We start from the raw sequence: 23,725 nt of genomic DNA on the forward strand, positions 1-23,725 counted from the left end.
CCAGATAGGATAGTGATCTACTGTTAAGTTTTGACTGTTAGGTAAAGGAATGTGAGCAAACTTACATGCCATGTCTCAGCACATGTCGCTCCCACTCAGAGCCTTCTGTAAATGATCGTCCACAGAATTCACATGGGAAACGTTTCTCTGGAGCACCACTGTCAGGAAACATCATGGAATCTGGAAGAAGAACATACAGCCTGTTAATTCAGAGATGTCAGGTCAAGAATTGCCTTCTCTGGTTGCCTATGCTGCACGACTTACCAAATGAGTAACTGTGTTGGAGAAAATGCAACTTCCCCACCACAAAGTGACATTAAAAGAGACAAATCCCATCTTAAGCCTTCAAGCATCTTTTCAAAGAAGAGTAATGAGTTACTACTCCATGTTCCTGTATTTAAAAACAGGAGACTGCACAGTTTTAATTCAAAGCCAGAAGTGAGTTTAGGGATGAAATGGCTTTAAAACAAAATAAAAGAAACATACTTAGCCCATCTGTACTTTTTGCATTGGTAATAGAGATTCTAGAAGCAAAGATTTGGTATATTTATCATGTGATGCTCATAATAAATAGATGTACCTTCATAAGGAGGTTAAGTCCTGCACCTTAACTGCATAGGTGTTTCAGCCCATTCTAATCTTTTATACAAAATACTTGGGGCCTCATTTGCAGAAATGTCAAACATCTAGTAATAACAAGTGAAAGTCACTGGCAGCTCATGAAGTGGCATTTCTGAAAGCCAAGCTCCAACTGAACACAGCCAGCTTTAACAAAAGCTGAAACATTTTCTCACAAATTAAGAAGATCACCACATAAGCCATTAAAAATAATTGCATGGACTATCTCACTTGATTCTTTCACTGAAAATGAGACAGCACCATCTGCTCAGAGCATTAATTCCTTATCAGGGATGATCTTCAGCAAGAAATCAACAGAATGTCTTACTGACTCTTCCCAAATTACATAATAAAAGTGGTTTTATTTCATTTTGGTATTGATCTTTGCTCATTTAATTTCTTCAGTCTCAGATTTACTCGATTCAAAATAAGCCTACAAACTTAAAATTGCCCATACATTCCCTAATATCTTTATGTAAGTCATGTAAACACATATTTAGGACACATTTCTCACTAGTTAGCCTTTACTTCTACAGGGGATGCTTTCAGACATCAGGTTTTTGCCTCTTTTCTCAGAAAATAAAATTAATTCTAATTTCTTATGTCATCTGGATTTTAATTCCTTATTTGTGGTACAAATTTATAAAACACATTGCAGCATACAGACTAGTTACGGAACAGGAAAAAATATTTTCAGTGCCCAAAAGTTTTAGAGGCAGATTCTGCTGTTCTGTACAAGAACATACCTTCTGTACAAGAGCACACACATTATAACCCACAACAGGAAGTCTATTCTGGGCCTTGGCAGAGAGCAGATATGCAACACAGGGGATATTTTGTTCAAATAGTGAGGAGTTGGAGTTGTTCAACCCACAGAAGAGAAGGCTCTGGGGAGACCCTGTGGCCTTTGAATTCTTGAAGAGGGCTTACGAGAAAGATGGAGATAAGACTGTTTAGCAGGGCCTTAGTGACAGGACATGGGGTGACATTTTTAAATTGAGAATAGGTTTAGACTGGACACAGGGAAGAGATTTTTAAGATAAAGGCCTTGAGACACTGGAACAGCTTGTCCATAAAGCAGTTGTGCACACCCCATCCCTGGAAGTATTTGAGGTTAGGTTGGATGAGGCTTTAAGCAATGTGATAGAGTGAAAGACACCACTGCTCATGGCAGGTGAGTTGGACAGTATGATCTATAAATACCCCTTCCAAGCCAATCCAATCCATGACTTACACTTGCAACTCAGAAGATTAGCAAATGCTACTCTAATAAATCCTTCACCTCTTCAGAAAATAAGATGTTGTTCACCTTATTTCCCAAGCAGTTTTGTTTCTAGGGCTGTGAATCTGGATTACTTCCCTGGAGGACTAGCAGAAGCGGCTTCTCTCTGGGGCTTATGAAAGAAAGGTAAGAGACTGCATAGACACCTGACCTCTCTTGAGATTTTCCTTGAGATTACAAGCACCCATGGTTCTTAACCACTTGAAAAACATCCTCTAAATTCATTTTTTTACTGGGACCAACATATAGAATTCAGCACGGATACACAGTCCCTCTGGGATGTAGTCCATACCAAGGACAGACGTTCATTGCACGATGTGTACCTGACACTCTACTTCTCCCCCTTCCTTATATTCTTCCTCATCAATATCTTTTTTTCCTTTTCTTTACTAGCAGACAGTTACTTCCTTCCCATTCACGATGGCTGTTCAGCTTTACTGAGCTTGCCACCAAGCCTTGCCTCTTCATATGGCCTTTCTTTGGTCCAGTGTTCACTACCCCATTTGAAGAAGCACCACATTCTTCTTTTCAATTCCAGTACTGCACATACCAGCCTGAAGTCAACACGATGAATGAAGGCAGCTACAGATGAGAAGAAATCCTGGTTCTGCTAAAGTCACAGACTTCAACAGATGCAGGCAACATTTGCTTCCAGACACTTGGAACACACAGAGTCTCTCTCACTGGGACCTTTTTTTGGAAGTCTACCTTGCATCTTGCAACTTATATTGGTAATTCACAACTTGTCTAGAAAAATATAGGCAGTACACCTGAATCTTCTCTAAACACTCTTGCTGTAGTAGCCATAAGGGTTTTATGCATTTTCTAACTATTTTAGGATATTATAAACAGTAACAGATTAAAAAAGGAAAAAAAATAACAAGAGTGAAAAATTGACTCTACAGACCAGTCAGGAAAAAACAGCCAGAAAACAGACGTGGAAATACACATGGCTTTTTTTGACTGCTCATTTGAACAAGCAAGCAGAAGTCATTTTAGCCAGTCACAGATTAAGAACCTCCACAGGTACAGCTGAAAAAAGTATCAAATCAAAATTAGAATTATTAAGACACTATCCTTTGCTTAATTCTTGATTCTATGAGCCATGGGGATAACTGTTATCCCCATAAATGTGAATCTGAAAAACAGAAAGCAGGAGTTTTACATTTTCATGGCATAACCTAGAGACAGTTCAAACAATGAACTTTACCTTAGGTTGTCCCCCTTCTCACAGTGCATTTAAAGGTATTTATAAGGCTTGGCAGACAGCACTTTCTTCTTGGTCTAGATACCATAGCTTCCAAGGTCACTTCAGCACCTGTGCTTGTATGTAATGCCAAGGTAATCCTCAAAAGGACAGTGTGACTCTTCAGCTCCTGCTAGCCGTTGGTCTGTACAAACTATTAATCAGCCTGTTACATCTGCAACTAAGGTGAGCTGGTCCTTTAGTCAGGTCATTACATTACATAATCATTGTTCCAGCCACAAAGCTTTGAGGGTCAAAGCTGTTCTCAAGCAGACACCCAGCTGTATAGAACAAACATCTGTTTAGGTTCTTCTCTGATTTTTCTATTGCTCTGCCCAAGGTCTTGCGAAGATATTTTTCATTAAAGTGGAAGTGGTTTACCATCCAACTTGCTTCCTCATTTGAATAAAATCTATCACTAACCACACTTGAATGCCAGTGTAATTGCAGATTCAATTTCTGCCGAGGGGTCACTAAGCAAAACCCAAGACGCTGGGGTTTTGCCATTAAAACCTAAGAAACATGATCTGTGCTTCTCCTTTTCTATAAACAACCTGTGAAACCAGAAATCAAAATTTGTCAACACCTGAATAGATGCAGGGTGACACAAAGTCTTTTGTGAACGTCTTGTGATTGAGTTTGAAAGATGGAAATTCAGGAGGAAAAAGGTAAACACGGTGGTGTACCTTCACTTAAAGCATACAGAACTTGGCTAATTTCAGTTGTCAGTATCAAAAGGGTGAGTGACCCCAGGAACCCAACATTCAGGCTGCACATGGCTAAAGATACTAGAGTTGCGAATATACTGTATTTCATAGAATCATAGAATCAACCAGGTTGGAGGAGACCTCCAAGATCATCCAGTCCAACCTAGCACCCAGCCCTATCCAGTCAACTAGACCATGGCCCCGAGTGCCACATCCAGTCTTTTCTTGAAGACCTCCAGGGATGGTGACTCCACCACCTCCCTGGGCAGCCCATTCCAATGGCAAATCACTCTCTCTGGCAAGAACTTCCTCCTAACATCCAGCCTATACTTTCCCCGGCACCATTTGAGACTTGCTCTGTTGCTGGTTGTCTGGGAGAAGAGGCCACCCCCCACCTGGCTAAAATGTCCTTTCGGGTAGTTGTAGACAGCAATGAGGTCACCCCTGAGCCTCGTTTTCTCCAGGCAAACTGTGCATCAGAGCAACTAAACAACAGAGTTTACACCAGACACTGCATTAACTTGGGAAGGCTGTTGGATGGCTGTCATGTCACAGCTAAGATTCAAAGGTCTGCTTGTCTCTAAGTCCAGGACACTTAGCACAACTATTTGGCAAAATCAATATTTGACTCTCTTTCATGTGCCCACATAAGGACTTGCTCTGACACAAGTTCAGAATGTTAAAACAATCAAATGGTTTAACTTATTAAAGTGACAGGTGCAACAGGTTCTGGATTGTCAGTGACAAAGGCACTAATTGCAAGATGAACTCAGGCTAGTAAATCCTGGGTAACATCAAAAGAAGTTGTAGATGCAAACCTTCACACTAACTCCAAGGTGTAACAGAAATGCAGCAGACAGTTCTCACCAAAAAAAAGCGTCCCTGACTTGGGTGAAGCAAAAGGAGCAAAGCTTATCTATGGCACTTAGCTGCTGCTCCCCTCACTGCTCCCCTCTTGGTCATTTTGTACTCTAGCTCAGGCTGTCCCTGTCTTGTAGTGATACTTAGCATGGTCTGAGAGGAGAGTTGAATGACATAGTGATACACGTTTCGCATGCACTCAGTTTCACTCATTAGCATACTGAGCAGTGTGAACATTAATTTAAATTATTAATATTAATCAAAACTTAAGTTTGTCAGGCAAAGGTAATTGTTCAGGCACCATGGCTCTCAAAATCTGTTTTGAAGGTTTGTGTTTGTTATTTCAGCCTTGCTTCACTAGTTTTACTCAGAGCAAGGCTGTCTCTTGTCTTCATAAGACTCTCTCCTTCAGTTCTTCATCAGGCCAGCTTGGTGGATCTTCATTTAGCACACACACCTGCTAAAGGTAAATTACTTTGGCCCCAGTGTCAGAGAATCACAGAATCACAGAAGGTCAGAGGCTGGAAGGGACCTCAAAAGACCATCTAGTCAAACCCCCCTGCCAGAGCAGAACCACCTACACCAGATCACACAGGAATGTGTCTAGGCAGGTCTTGACTATCTCTAGAGGGAGACTCCACAACCCACCCCGGGCAGCCTGTTCCAGTGTTCTGTCACCTTCACAGTGAAAACATTCCTCCTCATGCTTACATGAAGCTTCCTATGCCTGTGTGTACTACATCAACTGGCCTTCCTGTCCCACAGCAAGCTAGGCAGCCATCCCACAAAAGCAAAGCCAAAAAACCTTTGGTTCAGTTTAGAGAAGTATAGAGAACTTCTTCCCTGCTGATTAACTTGGACCAAACCAAGATCATAAGCCAGCATATGGTTCTGCTTTTGCCAAAGTCTGGGGAATTAGCTTTAGATATGAAACTGGGCGCATACTTAAATACACAATGCTACATGTGGGGCATGGATCTGCTCCAGCTCCAGAGCTGTCAGCTGCAGCAACTGCAACAGGACTGATGCTGTCTAACAAGGAATGTTGTGCACACAGTTAGTAACTGCCCATGAAAAAAAGTCTGTCCACAGCCTCTTTGTCCCTCACTTAACAACACCAAGCGAAAAGCTAAAGACTGGTTACTAAAACAGAAAATCTAACAAACACTGAAATTCTTAACTCAGGTAGTTTTCCAAGACCTTATAGATATTATCTGTACGGGCAAATAAGCCACAGATCCTATCTGTGTTTTCTCATAGTACATATTTTTTCATAGAAAGAAAAACTGTATTAAGGATTAGAAACGAAAGATTCCCCCAGGAGCAGTGTCTTCACAAAAGCTCCATTCTGCTTCTGATGGCATGTTTGCATGACTCTACAGGAATGTGCTACGCAGTAAACAGCTGACCTTGCTTGGTGCACTGGTGGAGCACGTTGCACAGTGCCAGGAAAAAAACAAACAAAAAAAAAAGGCAGCACTGACCTCTCTCTTCAGCCTCAGGGCTTAATTCATCTTCTTTTTCTTCTTCATCACTGCTGGAGCTTTCTGTTTTCCCCTTCATTTGTTCCAACTGGTCCAAGTTAACCCGTCCAACCAGCTCAAAATTACGGCTCACCTTCGAAAGAAACACTTTTGTACTTTTGTCATCAATCAGCAGAATCCTCAGCTATTCAGAAGAATCATCACAGATGCAAAACAAAATCAAGTACACCCCAAAGTCTGCTCAGCTAAAGGTGACATGTGTCAACAAATCAAGTTAACACTATTTTCAATGCTATTGAGTCTTCTTCTGTTGTTTACTCCGCATTTCTTGGGTTAGGCTGTCAAAAAGTAATGTTTAGCAAACATTCCCCCTCTTTCTTACTAGTTTTGATATATTAAAAAAAAAAAAAGAAACTAAAAATCAAAGAAATGCAAAATACTATAAGTTGTATCCTCTTTTTATGAGACCATTTTTATGAGATTGTGATCAAACACTGATATTGGTCACTCACACTGACTGGCTTATTCTATTTCATTCATGAAAGGATGGTCTTTTACTAAGCACATGTCTGCTTGTGTGCCACATACACTTTCATTCATTAATAGGAGATCAATTTTCATTGCAAAGGGCTGCAAAGTACTTTGCAAACTGATACACAGACTATAATGGGAACATTTCACCCAGCAGTCAAATTCAGCTAACCCTGGGGTGAAATGCACAAGCTATTTAACAACTCATGGTAGCAGTATAAAAGAAGTAGCTTAGGGCATGTAAGTCAGGAAATCCACCACATCCAAGAGAAACAGCAGAGGAGTGGTTCAGATTTACAGCAGAGGCAAAGAGCATGGAGCATGACCAGAACACTAGGGCTAATGCTTGTTGTATGACAAGTGCCCTCTGAGTTCATTGATCCCTGTTGGGAAGATTTTGGATTCATCTTTCATTCAAAATGACAGTCCTCCAGCAGCACAGGAACTCAGCCACAGAGGCAGAGAGGATGGGGACAGAGGAATCACTACAACACCTCCTGCAAGATGCTGAACGAAATATCGACACCCACTGACTATTTGATCCCTCTATAGAACTGCAAATATGAACGAACCTAAGAAGTGAACTCAACTGTAGTATATCTTAAAATAGCAAACTATCCTAAAGGCAGTGGTATGCAGATTCCCAGAACTACTCCATATAGTCTGCTGTGACCAGGTTCTCTGACTTAATGGAGACTTGAACAAACAAGAACACATGCAAGACACTGAATTGAACGTGGCTGATGCAACGGAGCTCTTTAAGGTGCAATACCTAAGTATTTGAGCCCAGAACTCGATACAAATTACTGAAGAGAGATGGGAAAAAGATACCCTAAACTACTGGCACCATCACTGTGGGTCTGGATTGCAAGGGAGACCTAAGTAAGGGAGAAATTTTCCCAGCCTGATGCATTGTGTCACAATTATGAGGAACAATGCACTATGCATACGCCAGGTGTCTTGCTCTGGTGACTAGGAGGCATAGAGCATCTCCTGTAGCACATGAACTGCAGAAGAATTTCCAGAAATAATAATGAGGGCAGGAGAGCATAGTAGGCCAACAAAAGTTTATAGAGATTGTTTTCAGAAGACAGCCAAATATTTTTTAAGCATTATAAGTCTCATTGGGACTTCTGCTGCTAATACTGTCAACATAAAAAGAAGGCATCTTTCTGCCAGTAAAGTAGGAGTGAGTTTTCATTGAAGACCTGGATAGGTCAGCTGCAACAGGTGAAGACATAAAGCTGCCTCCTCTGGAAAAGACTAGGAAGCACTAACAAATACTCCAAAACATATCTCAGTTCTGTAATTTAAGTGTCCTTCAGCTCTCAGTTGTAGAAATTCAAAGCTATTAGACTGTGGAGGCCCTTTAATGACATCTCAAAGATTGGATCAGGTCTGCACTCAGGCACTCCACAAGAAACTCCAAAGTAAATCTTAATTTAGGACCTGGTTGTGCTTGTGCTTTATATTTCCCTTGTTAAAAGTAAATGGCAATATATTGCCCTCTTTGTTATTACAATACATACAGTATGTTATGCTGCTGAAGTTGCCAGAGCAATCTTATGTTTGGAATGTCTCCATTTTTAGAGAGGCTGAATCACAAAGCATTAATGTAATTTCACAAATCCCTCTTTGTCTCTTTAAATACATCTAGCATATACAACTGCCTTTTTCAGATAATCATACACTGCATACCACAGTTTGCCAACTCCAATGAATCTGAACATCTTCAGAAACCCTCAATTTTGAGTTTCAAAACAACAGAAAAAAGAGAGAAATCACAGAAAACAGAGGAAATGAAACCCAGCATGGGATTAATTTACAGATTTAGGGAAAGGAGAAAAAAAGGCAATTTGGCTACTCAGAGCTGACATACAAAATAAAATGACACAGCACTTGCAAAGAGTAGACTGCCACAAATAAAAAACTATTTGGATGTTACCTTGTGCTCATCTCGAAGGTGAGTGTCCAGCTCATCTGTGTGTTTGGTCTCATAGTAGCAGAGTTGACATTTGTAAGGTTTCAGTTCATTGTGCTTCTCTATGTGCTGCTGCAAGCTCTCATCGCTGGAGCAGGTAAAGGTACACTTATCACAACGGAAAACAATCCCCTGCAAGTACTTGGACAGTTTGGATCGGCAGACCTCAATGGGAACGACCCGCTCTTCTGTAGGGACAGAAGAGGGACAGTTCACTTAATAAACTTTATAAAATACCAGGCCTGCAAGTCAACAGCTTGGGCATCACCATACACATCCAGCACAGGATCTGATACATGGGTAGGCAGTTTATCTGAATGGGAATGGGAGCTAAGCGGCACCAACACAAAAAGACAGAAGACAACAATTCTTCCTGCAATGACAGGGTTAATCGTCCAAGGCTAAAAATGCAGGTGCCCTCAAAAATGTAGCTGCTTATAGGATGAAGAGCATGGGAGTGGAGAGGTTTTGGTCAAGCGAGTTTCTGTCTGTATATCAGAGTAACAGACCCTGAGAATACAAAACAAAGCCATTAAACAAGATAGACCAAAAGTTTATTTTGGTTCAGTACTTGAAAGCAGCCAGGAACAGCTGCTAGAAATGTAACAAACAGGGAAGATGCAGGATGCTTCCCAATGCATCACCCTGCTGGCTTCATAAAAATCAGAGTTGGTATCCTTACCATCACTGCTAAAGTTGCTTTCTGGAGACTGAGAGGGTAAGGCAGTATTTTTTCCTAGAAGAGGTCATGTACTTCATACAGGGATAGAAACTTCCCAACACACCCACAGCTTTCAGAAAGCTCAACTGAAAACTCTGCATGTGTGTCATGTCACATTTGCACAGGTTAGATCATGGATACAGGCATTCACTCAAACTGCTCTTGCTGAAGTTTTGAACACTGAAGCAAAGCACTCATGTTTAATAGTGCAGCAATTAATTTCAGTCATTTGACACAGCCAGAATCCAATGTGCATAACACTCAGCCAAAGTGATTCCCTGAGTTGTGTGCAGAAAGGAATCCCAAATTTTGACCCTTCAGACAAGGGTCACCAGAAGATCCTTATTATAGGCTTTTGTTTCCCAACTGGTGTTTTGAACTAGAACATTGAAACTGAGCAGTGTGACTCCTCACACACCACTGATTAAAGAAGGAGTTTGATCCTCCTCATGCAAGTTCATTTCTCATGACAGATTAAAACAAATGAACAGAAAACCCCAGGTTTGAATCACAGAAGGCAGGCATGAAGGCTAGCAGAATATGAGACGTGGAAATTCACATATGGATCTCCGCCAATGGGCCCTTTTCTGTATTCAAGAGGGTAATATCACATCCAAAGACAACTACAGAAATGCAAACTGCCTTACAATTTCTGAAAGATGGCAAAAGCTCCTCTGTTCACTAACCAACATGACACCACTGCTTACAAGACTCTTTCTACAGCCCAGCAAAATGTTTAATCCTGGTCAGGTTCTCCCTGAACACAAAAATTATTCTATCTCTGGCCACTTCAAAAAACAGAAGTTCTCCCCAAAGCTATGCCTTAAAACAAAATAATCCAACCAACAAACAAATAAAAAAAGCTCTGTGGACTTAAAACACCAACAAAAGATTTTCAAGCTATAAACACATAAAGTTGCGGCCATTCAGAACAAGGAATGGGGATAAAAGGATCCAATGGGGAAGGGAATTTCAAGCTGTTGATTCTCAGGTCATAGGAAGACTTTATATAAAGTTGTTGCAGCTGTGGGCTTTTTAATTCATAGAAATAAGTATGCAGCTGGTTTCAAGAGTGAAAAAGTCTGGTGAAATTAATAAAAAAACAGAAATACTACCTTATATACTTGAAAAATCACTCTTCTTGTGGCACTAGGCACACATCAGGAAAGCTAAAATGTGAGATGGTATGAAACTTCCTATCTGCCAGACTGGAGTAATGCAGCATTCCCTAATTCACATTAGCAAAACCTATTAAGTCACAATCACACACACACTTCCCAGAGTAACCAGAGAAAGCAAAATAAACATCAATTTTAGCCTGAAGGATATCACTTTTGGCAGAGAGTGATGTATTCATGATGCATTCATGTCAGTAATCTTCCTCCAAGCAGTGACTTTGTAATCTGCTGGGTTATCTGGATGCAGAACCTCCCATTCTGGAGGTTCAGCTTACCCCTACAAAGCTCTGTTTATTTAATTATACATTTAGAGTGCACTTATCTGGACAACTGACCCAATTACAGCAAATCATAATGGTCCATACACAAACTGAAAAAGGTAGTTTCTTCTTCTATGTGTATTACTTCAAAGCTCACCAGGGTCTAAACGAAGACTACTGCATACATGGCACAAAAAGATGTCTTGAATTGTGGAAGATGGGTAATTAAAAAAAAAAATCACCTAAAAAGCATCATCTTGGTTTAAGAAATCCAGTCCTTCCATTAGGCTGAAATATCCAGGCTAATTGTAAGGCAGATCAGAGATTAAACTGAAAGGCCATTAATGCACTAGGTATTAAACTGAAAGGCCATTCATACGCTAGGTATATGCAAGTAGAGTAACTCAAAGCAGACATACATTTTTCTGCTCAAGGCACAAAAGAGCCAGAGACTCTGTCAGTCCTTAGTGGTAAGGAAAAATCTTTACTCAGCAACACACCACAGCACATGCAAGTTACTTCCTTCCCTTAAGGGTAAATCAAGTACAAACGAAACAGTCCTACTATCTAGACAAGACCAATTATTTAGTTATTTTTTGTGTGAAAATATGCATATTTATCTACATATCCACTCTACAGTCAAAGAACATGTAGGATTTACAGTCTGGTAGCCAAAAGCTGGTACAGCGCAAGACCTCTGCATGTGTGCGCAGGGAATAATGCCAGAAACAACCAGATGCAAAGAATCAGGATATGTAGCAATGAAACTTTTGGGGAAGCAGAAGAATTTGAATACTTTACTTTTTTATCTTGAAATCAGTGGTCCAGAGAAATGTGTGTGATTTCTATTAAATCAAAGGACAAAATTTGTACTAGAAGAGAGCAACTGTTTGCTAAAAGCATAAAAATAACATCTCCTCTGTGTGTCCTCTTCCCAGGCTTGCCTGTCACAAAGGCCAGGAGGAACCAGATAGTCAAACTTCTTCACCTATCTGCATAGCAGCCTCTATCTATGCCAATCCTCTGCTACAAGCCACCTGTATTAAGTCTGTCCTCCATCTGTACCCACAGAAGGGAAGGGTGAACCACTTTTACAGAAGAATAGATGACACATGTAAGAATGCTCCTGGAAGCTTGATGTTGGCCCTCATTCTTAATTGGAAGCAAATTCCTTACCTAATTTTTTTCAACGAGGCATTTAAGCTTCTAGCTAGTAATGCTTTAAGCCTGTAAAACTCAGCTTCCACAGCCACATACTAGAGAAAAAGATACTCCATTTCAAGCACATTCTGTTTCACCAAGGATTAGGGGAGCAGCAAAATGGAAGTAATTTAAGAGTCATGCATTTATAAACACATCTTTTTTTGCACAGGATGAACTTTAACTGTGAATGGATCAAATCCCTCATTCTTGATTTTGCAGACTGCACCACTCCACCTACCTCTAAAATTATTTTTGTGGACCATGGCTGTGGGCATGCATTTCTTTTACCAATGTAATGGCTATAAAAAAAGAAGCCTATCTCAAACTACATTCACCGTCCCTCTGACTCTTTTTCAGTGAATGTTAAGCCTTGTCAAAACTGTCTGCCTCAGCTTCCGCATAAACATGGCAGCACAGTATTTTTTTTAGCTGGATAAACACATCAAAAAGAACTTTAAGGAAGGACTCTACTTCTTTTATTATCTAGATGTTTGATATCTGAGAAAACACTTGTTCTTTCCCCTGTGGTCACTGAGAATCTTTATAATTAAAAGTTCTATTTCTTTTTCACTTCTCCCATTGCTCTACTGGGTATACTGCTAATGTCTTTTGCTATCAGCTGTGTTTAGGAGCACAAAGGCTTGAGGTTAGTAGCTGAAGCAACATCTCTAAGAAAATAATCAGATAACTTACCAAGGAGGTAATAATCTCCTTGCAATTGGTCTGAAACAGCCCTGAACAGGCATTACAGTTGCTTGAGCTCATCACAGAATCACGGAATTAAACAGGTTGGAAGAGACCTCCAAGATCATCCAGTCCAACCATAACCCAGCCCTAGACAATCAACCACGGCACTAAGTGCCTCATCCAGTGTTTTCTCCAACACCTCCAGGGACGGTGCCTCCACCACCTCCCTGGGCAGCCCATTCCAATGCCAATCACTCTTTCTGGCAAGAACTTTGTCCTAACATCCAGCCTATGCCTACTCCAGCACAACTTAGAACTGTGTCCCCTTGTTCTGTTGCTGTTCGCCTGAGAGAAGAGACCAACCTCCACCTGGATACAACCTCCTTTCAGGTAGTTGTAGACAGTAATGAGGTTACCTCTGAGCCTCCTCTTCTCCTCATAGTGTTTGTGTTTCAGGCCCCTCACCAGCTTTGTTGCCCTTATCTGGACATGCTCCAGTATCCCAACATCTCTCTTGAATTGAGGAGCCCAGAACAGGACACAGTATTCAAGGTGTGGCCTGACCAGTCACGAGCACAGGAGAAGAATAACCTCTCTCATCCTAGTGGCCACACTGCTCCTGATGCAGGCCAGGATGTCTTGGCTCTCCTGGCCCCCTGGGCACACTGCTGGCTCCTCTTCAGCCTACTATCCACCAGTATCCCCAGGTCCCTTTCTGCCTGGATGCTCTTCAGCTACTCTGTCCCCAGCCTGTAGCGCTGCTTGGGGTTGTTGTGACCAAAGTGGCACTTAGCCTTGTTAAATCTCATGCCATTGGCCTCTGCCCACCCATCCAGCCTGTCCAGGTCCCTCTGCAGGGCTCCCCTACTCTCCAAAAGATCAACACCTGCTCCTAGCTTGATGTCATCTGCAAACTTACTGATGCTGGACTCAATCCCCTCCTCCAGATCATCAATAAAGATATTGAACAGGACTGGGCCCAGCACTGATCCTTGGGCTCCAAGCCAGTGACTGGATGCCAATTGGATGTGGCATCATTCACCAACACACTCTGGGCCTGGCCCTCCAGCCAGTTCTTGACACAGCACAGAGTGAATCTCTCCAAGCCACGAGCTGCCAGCTTGGCCAGGAGCTTGTTGTGGCAGACAGTGTCAAAGGCTTTGCTGAAGTCCAGGTAGACTACATCCACAGCCTTCCCCACATTCACCAGGTGGGTAACCTGATCATAAAAGGAGGTCAGGTTGGTGAGACAGGACCTGCCCTTCCTAAACCCATGCTGGCTGGGCCTGATCCCTTGGCCATCCTGTAGGTGCTCTGTGACGGCACTCAAGACAACCCGTCCCATGACCTTGCCTGGCACTGAGGTCAGGCTGACAGGTCTGTCATTTCCCAGTACTTTCCCTCCAGCCCTTCTTGTGGATGGGCATCACATTTGCAGCTTCCAGTCTTCAGGGTCCTCTCCAGTGAGCCAGGACTGTTGATAAATGATGGAGATCAGCTTGGCCAGCTCATCTGCCAGCTCTCTCAGCACCCTAGGATGGATCCCATCCGATCCCATGGACTTCTGAGGATCCAAGTGGCTAAGCAGGTCCCTTACTTCTTCCTCCTGAATTACAGGGGGACTGTACTGGTCCCTGACTCCATCTGCCAGTTCAGGAGTCCAGCTGTCCTGGAGACAACCTTTCCCACTACTGAAGACTGAGGCAAAGAAGGTGTTAAGTACTTCTGCCTTTTCCTCATCCTTTGTCACTATATTCCCCTCTCCATCTAATAAGGACTGGAGGTTGTCCTTGCCCCTTCTTTTGCCATTAACATATTTATAGAAATATTTTTTATTCTCCTTACTAGCAGTGGCAGCCTAAGTTCTAAATGGGTTTTTGCACCTCTCATTTTTTTCTTACAAGACCTAGTAACATCCTTAAACTCTTCCTGGGATATCTCCCCTTTTTCCCAAAGGGATACACCCTATTTTTTTTCCTTAATTCCTTCAGAAGCTCCTTGCCCATCCAGTCTGGCTGTCTCCCTCGTTGGCTCACCTTCCAGCACAATGGCACAGCCTGCTCCTGCACCTGCAGGAGTTCTTTCTCGAAGTAGGTCTAACCTTCCTAGACCCCTTTGTTTCTAAGGACTGTTTCCCAAGAAACTTGCAGCCTCCAGCTGCTCAAAGAATAATACATCAACCTCTTCTTCCTGGTTGGGTGGTTTATAACAGACTCTAACAAGGATGTCAGCCTTGTTGGCCTTCCTCTTAATTCTTACCCATAGGGACTCAACCTGATCATCCTTAATGTCTACCTCCTTGACATCCAGAGCAAGTCTAATATACAGGGCCACTACTCCACCTCTTCTCCCTTGCCTGTCTCTCCTGTAGAGTCTGTAGCCATTGATTACAGCACTCCACTTGTGTGAGTCATCCCACCACGTTTCTGTGGTGGCAACAAGATTGTAGTTTTCCTCTTGTACCAAGGCTTCCAGCTCCTCTTGTTTATTACCCATACTGCATGCATTAGTGTACATAAACTTCATCTGGGCTGCTGGTTTTATCCCTATCTCCAACCTACCACCCTGAGCCTTCTTTGGTTTGTCTCTAGTCCTGTCATGTTTAACCCCCTCCCCCTTCCAGCCTAGTTTAAAGCCCTTTCAACAAGCCCAGCCAGCTCATGTGCCAGGATCTTTCTCCCCCTCTAAGACAGATGTACCCCATCTGCTACTAGTAGACCTGGGGGCCATATAAAGTTCCAATACCAAAGAATCCACAATTTTTTGGTGACACGGGCCTCTGAGCCACTTGTTAATCAGGTATGATTTCCTGTTCCTCTCAGCATTCCAACCTGTGACTACAGGTACAGACAAAAAGATTACCTGTGCCCCCAATCCCTCAACTACTTTTCCCAGTGTCTTGAAGTCCCTTTTGATTGCTTTTAGATCTCTGGTATCAAACTCATAATTTCCCACCTGTATAACCAACAAGGGATAGTAATCAGAGGGCTGCACTACAGTAGGCAGCCTTCTGTTAACATCCCTGACCTGGGACCCAGAAAGGCAGCAGACTTCCCTGTGGAAGTGGTCTGGCTGGCCTATGATTCCCTCTGTTCATTTCAGAAAGGAATCACCAATAACGATTACCCTCCTCTTTTTCTTTTGGTTACAAGTTCTGATGTGAGGGGGCAACTGATTTACTTTAGTCAACTCCCCAGATAGTGATGTTTCTGTCTCTGAAACCATCTCACTCTTAACCTCTAGTGCCCTATATCTTTTGTGCAAGAGTAGCTCAGGAGGTGAGTGGGCCTGCAAGGGTTTTCCCAGGATCACACTTATGAAGTGCTCTTCCAGTTCCACAACTGGACATTCCCAGTGTCAAGTCTATTATACATGATGGAAAATACCCTAACTAAGCCCATCCATTTTTCCTGTAGCCTGTCTATCTGTGTTTTAAAGGTGTGGCATTATTCACTGATGCCTGGCAGAGCCACAAAACAAAGCACACCTCAGCAGCACTTGGAACCACATGGTCCACTGCACAAGGGTTAACTAAATCCCCACCTTTTAAGTGAGCCAATTCTGGAGTATGCCCTGAAGCTAGGAAAAATCTGACACAGCAACACCTTCATAGACAGGAAGTAAAACCTAAAGCATCTGCCAAATTCTAACAACCAAATAAGGCAGATTTGTAATGTGCCTTCTGAATCACTGACAGGTCATTTTTCCCAGATGTTCCCTCAGAACAGCCCTTCTAGCAGACAAAAATTTGTATGCACTGTGCCAACCTCACCGCTTTAGTACAAGAAGGGCTTTAAGGTATGAACACTGAAAAGTGGCATGTTACAAGGAATTGTGATAGTGCTTGTCACACCAGGATCTCCTCCAGGAAAAAGACAGCATGCAAAACTTGTGTTTGCTCACCACCATTACTCTACTGTGAAACTCTGCCCAACCTGCAGGCAGGCAGAGTGCCATTCCAACACATGGGTTTGGATTTCAGCAGCCAACAGACCATCTACAAGAATTGAGTGCAATAGCTATGGGCATGAATCCCAGCCCAGAGAGCCCAAACAGCTGTCTCTCCTGAGCTACAAAGCCCAGAGTTAATAGAATATAGAAATCCCTCAATTTTAGTTGGCAAAAGAAAGAATGAAGAGGTGCAGACAGAAAATGAGTCTTACATAAAAAAATAAAGATAACATTTGCTTTGAACTCAAGAACATTGAAGAGAACGGGAAAAAAAAGGTAAACAATCAGGGATACTGTGGGATCTCTACGGTTAGTTGATATGCCTTGTCACTGAGCGTATGACAGCAAGGCATTTACAGTAAAAATTAAAGGAGGAAACAACAAGCAAGAAACAGCTCTGGCCTAGATCAGAGCTGTAAATTAGGGCAACTCTTGCAAAACAGGTGTTTGATTATTGTTAACCCCTGTAGAGGAAAATCTTAAAAACTGTTTTAAATATGCCCAGCACTGGCTAGCTTAGCTTTGAGTTTTACAAGAAATAAATAAGATGCATCATTCAGAAATTAAACACAAGATACTTAAGGGTTGATGAGTTGAAATACTTGTCCTTATGTGCAGAGAGAGGAAAATTGAAGGAAACCAGTCTGAAAGACAAGGGCACTGCTCAGCATTCCCCTCATTGGATACAGACATATACAGGGATAATGTTACCTCTGTGCAGAACTATATGGTCAATCATGTTGCGTTTATATTTGGTGTGATATAGGCAAAGAGGACAGCGAAGGTCTTTGGGTCCTTCCTCAGGAACTGCCGAATGCCCAGCTTCCACGTGCATAGTAAAAGCAGATCTGTGAAACAGGAGGGAGAGATGGAAGCAGTCAGAGGAGGTGTGCAGGGAATGATGAAGTGTCACAGCTCTGTAAGGGACGTGTGGCATAAAATGGTACAGATAGCACTCAACCTTGTCTTCACAGTGCCACACGGCAGTTCAGTGAGGCTACTCACATGAGCAGCACATGAGCAGAGGCATTTGCAGACTTCTATCCTCAAGTAACAAACACTCTGACAAGATGCTATTTTTTTATGGATTGCTCTATAGGTAACATAGCAAAATATATGTGCCTTCTATGCTCATTATCGTGTCCTCAGCCTCAAATATCAGTGTACTTTCTCTGATAAAGATCGATTTTTACCAAGCTGAACAAAGTTTGCCAACTGTTCTGGACATTCTGGAGACAGGTTAACAATCTTAATCACCTTTGTCTTTGTAGGACAAGCTCATAACCAGCTAAAATGTTTAGATTAAAGATACAAACCAGATTTGCATTCAGTGTGTTTGGCTCAGTTTTAAAGCACTGACTTTAAGGATCTGAAAATGTAAGATGAATAATAGTCTACCTATTAATGCATGGGCTGCATGTTTAAAAGTTGTAAGAGACGTGCATATAGAGGAATCTAATCATATATCTACCCAAAACAAAGCTCGACTACTGAAATGAGAAATGTCTGCAAACTTGAGGCACTTGGTAATTTTTTCCTAAAGCAGAAGTAAAGCTTGCAAAAGCTAAGGAGCTTGCCATGTTGAACTAGAGTTAAAAGTCTCTCTCAAGTTCTTCAAGACTGTTAGCGTCAACATAAAGCAACTTACTAACATAACTGCCTTTGAGCCTGATCCAGCTATCACTGAACTCCACAGGAGTATTTCTACCAAATTCTGTGAATGTTTTCATGCATTTAAGTTTCTATGGTGAGTTGAAGAACTTTTTGACACTCTTTTCTGCTGTGTTGGTGGGGTTTTTTTGGTTTGGTCTGGTTTGTTTTTGAAGACAGAAAACATTCCGTGCTTCTAAATGAAGCAAGACTTAGTCCATAAATATTTGAGACACCACAGTGAAGAATTATACTTGTTTATGCAACTCTGACCATGTTTAAATGGTGCTTGATGTAAGACAATTTAATTTCATCCGGGTTGAAGAAAATGACACTCCCAAGACAGGAACATTATCAGACAGACTGGCAATTGCTGTCAATTTTTAAGACAGATAGTAATCAGCAGCAAGCACAAGCAGCAAACTATCATAGAAGGTGCAAGAGAATGAAGCAACAGAGGCTAGAGATAGGTAAGTAGAGGGTGATCTTGTGTGCATTCTCTCAGGTTTGCACTAAACGTTTTCTTCAAAACTCCCTTTTATCCAGTCATACTGCTTAATGTCACCAATCTCTTACCAACTTGAAAATTTTGAGACCTCAAATGTCAGCTGAGGGTGTTTAAGCCTAAGGGCAGAGTGTATCAGGAGGAAATTACATACAGCACAGGTGCACAAACTTTTTTCCCATAGAACACCACCGAAACACACACACACAGCACCACACTTTTAAACTTTGAACGTCCAATTGGATTTTCTTTAACATGTCTATATGCTATCAGATATGGTACTGAACAGTTTGCATTTTAGCCACAGATGGCTGGAGAAATAAAGTAACATAAGAGAGGCTTCTTCAGAAAGATGATACAAATTCTTCTATCTTCCTAAGTCACTTGGTTGTCCCACACCTCGTGCTGGTTGCACCAGGATATGACCTCATTTTTGTAGAGCAAATTTTCACACTAGAGGAGAAGGACAGCACTCTAATTGCCTATGCTGAGGAAAAAGTACTACCTGTACTATTTGATCCGGCAAGTAAAGTGGTGCCTGTGAACAGAAAAGGACTCATGGGCAATGTGAAAGTTGCAGGACATCTTTGGCACAGAGAATATGAAATCGTAAGAGGTTTGGATTCTTGGAGAAGGAAAAGGGTCATCAGAACTGCTACCCTGGACTTCAGGAAGACCTGCACCTTCAAAGGCACAGAAGCAAGCTGTCCCCATGTGTAAACCGGTGGTTGAACAAACAGCTTGAGCTGGAATGGAGGAAAAAAGGAGAGTTTATGACCTTTGGAAGAAGCAACAGGCCTCTTGGGAGGGCTGAAAGGATATGGTGAGGTTATGAAGGAGGAAAATTAGAAGGGTCAAAGCCCAACCAGAACCTGGCAATGCTACAGAGTCAATAAAACTGTTTCTATAAATACATCCGTAAAAAAAAAGAGGACTAAGGAGAACTCTCCTTCACTGGAGATCACTGAATATAGTGATCAAGGATGAGAACAAAGCTGAGGTACTCAATATCTTACTTGCCTCAGTTTTCAATATTACAACCAGTTGTTCTTAGGTGAAAGACCTTGAGCTGAAGGACAGGGTCAAGGATCAGAATGAAGCTCCTATAATCCGAGAGGAAATGGTTGGTGAGCTGCACTACCACTTAACACACACACACACACACAAGTCTATGAGGTCAGATAGGATCCATCCAAGGTTACTGAAGGAACTGGCAGAAGTGCTCACCAAACTACTTTCCACCATTTTTCATCAGTCTTGGCTACCAAAGGACATCCCAGTTGACTAGAGGTTAGGAAAGGTCACAACCATTTACAAGAAGGTCGGGAAAGTGGATCCAAACACTACCATAAAGCATGCACAGGACAACCATGTGATCAGGCCCAATTTGCATGGTTTTATGAAAGGTAAATATTCCTTGAATAACCTGATCTCCTTCTATAATATCTACTTAGCAGATGAGGGAAAGACTGTGAATGTTACCCACCTATATGTCAGTGAAGCCTTTTACAGGGTTTCCCACAGCACTCTCCTGGAGAAAATGGGTGCTCATGTCTTGGACAGGTATACTACTTGCTTGGTAAAAATCAGCTAGGTCCAGAGTTGTGGTCAGTGGCACTGAATCCAGTCGGTATCTAGTCACAAGTTGTGTTCCCCAGGGCTCAATGCTGTGGCCTGTTCTCTTTAAGATCTTTATCAATGATCTGGTCTAGGGGAATGAATGCATTTTTTGCAAGTTTGCAGATGATGCTACGCTGGGTCAATGGGCTGAGGCCAGTGGTATGAAATTCAACATGGTCAAGTGCAGGGCCCTGCACCTGGGTCACAACAACCCCAGGCACTATTATAGGCTTGGAGCAGAGTGGCTGGAAAGCTAACTGGCAAAAAGGATGTGGGAGTAACTGGCAGAGCATGAGTCAGAAGTGTGCTCAGGTGACCAAGAAAGTCATGGCACCCGGGCTTGTATCAGGAACAGTGTGGTCAGCAAAAGCAGCAAAGTGATCCTGTCCCTATACTTGGCACTGGGGAGGCTGCATCTTGAGTATTTTGTTCAGTTTTGGACCTCTCATTACAAGAGTGTTATTAAAGTGTTGAAGTGCATCCAAAGAAGACCAACAAAGCTGCTGAAAGGTCTAGAGTGGATGAGGGAACTGGGATTGTTAATCCTGGAGAAAAGGAGGCTGAGACCTTCTTGCTCTCTGCAAGTACCTGAAAGTTGTAGTTAGTGGGGTGATAGTCTCTTCTCACAAGTAACAAGATAGGACAACAGAAAATGTCCTCAAAGAGCACTAGGGAAGTTTAAATAGGGCATTAGGACAAATTTCTTCACTGAAAGGGTTGTCAAGCATTGAAACAGGCTCTCCCGGGAAGTGGTTGAATCACCTATCCTTGGAGGCATTCAAAACAGGTGTAGATGTGGTGCTTAGGACATGGCTTACTGGGGACTTGGTAGTGTTAGATTAATGTTTGGACTTGATCTTAAACATCTTTTCCAACCTAAGTGATTCTGTGATTCTGTAGTTCTAAAACCTACTTCAAGGACTTAACACTGCTTTCATCTGTGGCAGATGGTACTGGCTGTGTAGGAGAGAGGAAAATGGATTACATGGATGCTGCTGTGATCTGGCACAGCATTTCCCATGTTTCTCTCCCTGGTCAACAGTGGCCATTTTTGTGCTAGCTACAGCTGAGTATGTCAAAAGATCTCAAAAAATTCAGTGAAGTGCTAAAAAGATGCCTCGAGTTTAGTTCGTTCGTTTTGCATAGTACTTACTTAAAGCCTGTGTAAAAGGAACAATCTTTGCACTTGAAGAGTTTTTTCCCTCCATGCTTGTCACGGTAGTGACGCCGGATGCTCTGTATGTAACCCGAGGAGAATTCACAAAATTCACAGTTAAGGATGGCTTCTGTTTTTTCCAGTCCTGCAGCACTTCCAGAAAGTGGGATTGGACTGATGTTGCTGTTGTTCCTGGCCAAAGCTGCCGATTGGTAGTGGTTCAACTGCTGCTGAACATCAGGAGGCTCGGAGTATGAAGAGTCTGTAGAAAAACAGAGGGAAGCTGTTATTGCAGGTGGACCAACACATGTAAAAAAAGGTTGGAGGCCTGCCCAGCAACTACTGGCTTTTAGAGGGGGTTGATCAAGGTGTTGGTTATGAAATCCTTTCTGAAGGAATTACGAAAGAGAGATGTAATATCTCTTAATCTGATCCATGTGTGAAGCCTACAATTTAAAAGGTGATCAGTATAAATTATGCTTTTGATATTTGATCTGAGGGTGAATGAAGTGACCAATTTATATTAAAAGCAGTCTAAAAGGAAGTCTAAGTTTAAGACACTTTTAATTTGTGAAGGTAAAGCAAATTAATCAGATTGCCAAGTGTTTATCTGTTTGGTGCAAAAGTCAGATAAGATCCTCCCAAATGTCTTATACCAGTTTAAATCAGATAAAGATCTAACATAGATAGCCTATCTAAAAAAACCCCAACCAAACAAAAAACCCTAAAAACCCCAAATAAATTATACTCTTCCCTACTTATTAATGGAATTATTTAAGAAATCTCTATCAAAAGTAAACTTTAGCAAAATGGTATGATTCTACACTGTCACATTTGAAGCAATATTCACAAAAGCTAAATTCAAGTCTTCCTAGCTGATGATGCTTGAAATGAAGTCATTATTTGAAAAAAAAAAAAATCATAAATTCCTGTAAAGCAAACTTTGAAATCACATTTACAATGAAGCTCCCAAGTTTTGCCATATTGAGAAATATATCTCTTTTTTATAGATATGTCTATATAAGTACATCCTTTTCACAACCCATCAGCACTCAGCTACGTCATTAATGGCATGTGGAGAAACAGAGTCTAGAGGTGTCTCAGTACTGATACAGAAAGTTAAAATACTTTAGTGGAAGTCTCCATAGGATGGAGGACGCATTGTGTTGAACCTTTTCCAACATGACCTGAATGCGAAGTTTAGGAATTCATAACCCCCCCAGATGTCCATGAGTGGCACAACTGAAAGCAGGTGAATTAAGATGAATTTCAGTGTAACCTTCCTGAAAATAAGACAAAAGGCTCTTTTCTTAATCTTTCTGGAGGAAGAGGAGAAAAAAAGCAAGCTGGAGCGGGGAAGGGAGTCTGCACAAATTCAGGATACAAACTGTACTAGCTACCTCCTGCTTTGGTGAGTACTTCATTTTCCAAAGCTTAACTCTCCAATGACAGATATAAGAAACTCTCTAAAAGACATACTTGTAGGAACTTAGTATCATTCATTCTAACCAATTAATAGGGAGAAACAAAAGGCAAACAGGCCTATAGGCCACTCAGTGTGGGACTTCTTCACCTATTTTCAAGAGTAAAATTCTTGCTTTCTTTTCTCACTACAAGGACTTGTGTACCTTCAGATTCTTTAGGTGGTCTTGAATGTGATCTTAAAGTGGGTCATTTCTCAGTTTCTACCTTTACATTCTGTAACTTGAGTAGAGTGGTTAGAGCCCTTGCTGGTGACAATTAAGACAAAAAAGTCATTGAGTATCTCAAACTTCTCCTTATTCTGGATGACCAAGTTCCCTGTTTCGTTTTGGAGAGGGCCTACCTCTGCCCTAGTCTTTCTTCCATCACTGACATTCCAGTAGAAGCTTTTATTGCTGCTCTTGATGTCTCTGGCCAGGTATGACTCTATCTGCACTTTAGCTACTCTGACCTGGTCTGCGGTCAATTGGACCAATACTGTATTCCTCCCAGGACACCCATCCTTGCTTTGAAGGCCACCTAGTGCTTTTGTCCTCCTTCCTCTTTGTTAGGACATACTGGTCCTGGGCTCAGAGGAGGTAATCTTTGAATATCAAGCATTT

General features: G+C 41.9%; 1 protein-coding gene across 5 annotated transcripts in view; it reads right to left on the reverse strand.

Annotated features, from left to right (window-relative positions):
* Positions 1 to 23,725, reverse strand: part of ZNF462 (zinc finger protein 462) — a 101,943-nt gene that overhangs the window by 4,053 nt on the left and 74,165 nt on the right. For all 5 annotated transcript variants that reach the window (XM_064176533.1, XM_064176531.1, XM_064176530.1 and 2 more), the window contains 5 exons: positions 21,639 to 21,903; positions 17,422 to 17,558; positions 8,675 to 8,898; positions 6,199 to 6,331; positions 66 to 180 (listed from right to left, as the gene is read on the reverse strand). In XM_064176533.1, coding sequence (XP_064032603.1) covers positions 66 to 180; positions 6,199 to 6,331; positions 8,675 to 8,898; positions 17,422 to 17,558; positions 21,639 to 21,903 — 874 coding nt within the window. The remainder of the gene's footprint in view (positions 1 to 65; positions 181 to 6,198; positions 6,332 to 8,674; positions 8,899 to 17,421; positions 17,559 to 21,638; positions 21,904 to 23,725) is intronic.

This window comes from Pogoniulus pusillus, chromosome Z, assembly GCF_015220805.1.
Source record: "Pogoniulus pusillus isolate bPogPus1 chromosome Z, bPogPus1.pri, whole genome shotgun sequence".
Classification (NCBI taxonomy): Eukaryota; Metazoa; Chordata; class Aves; order Piciformes; family Lybiidae; genus Pogoniulus; species Pogoniulus pusillus.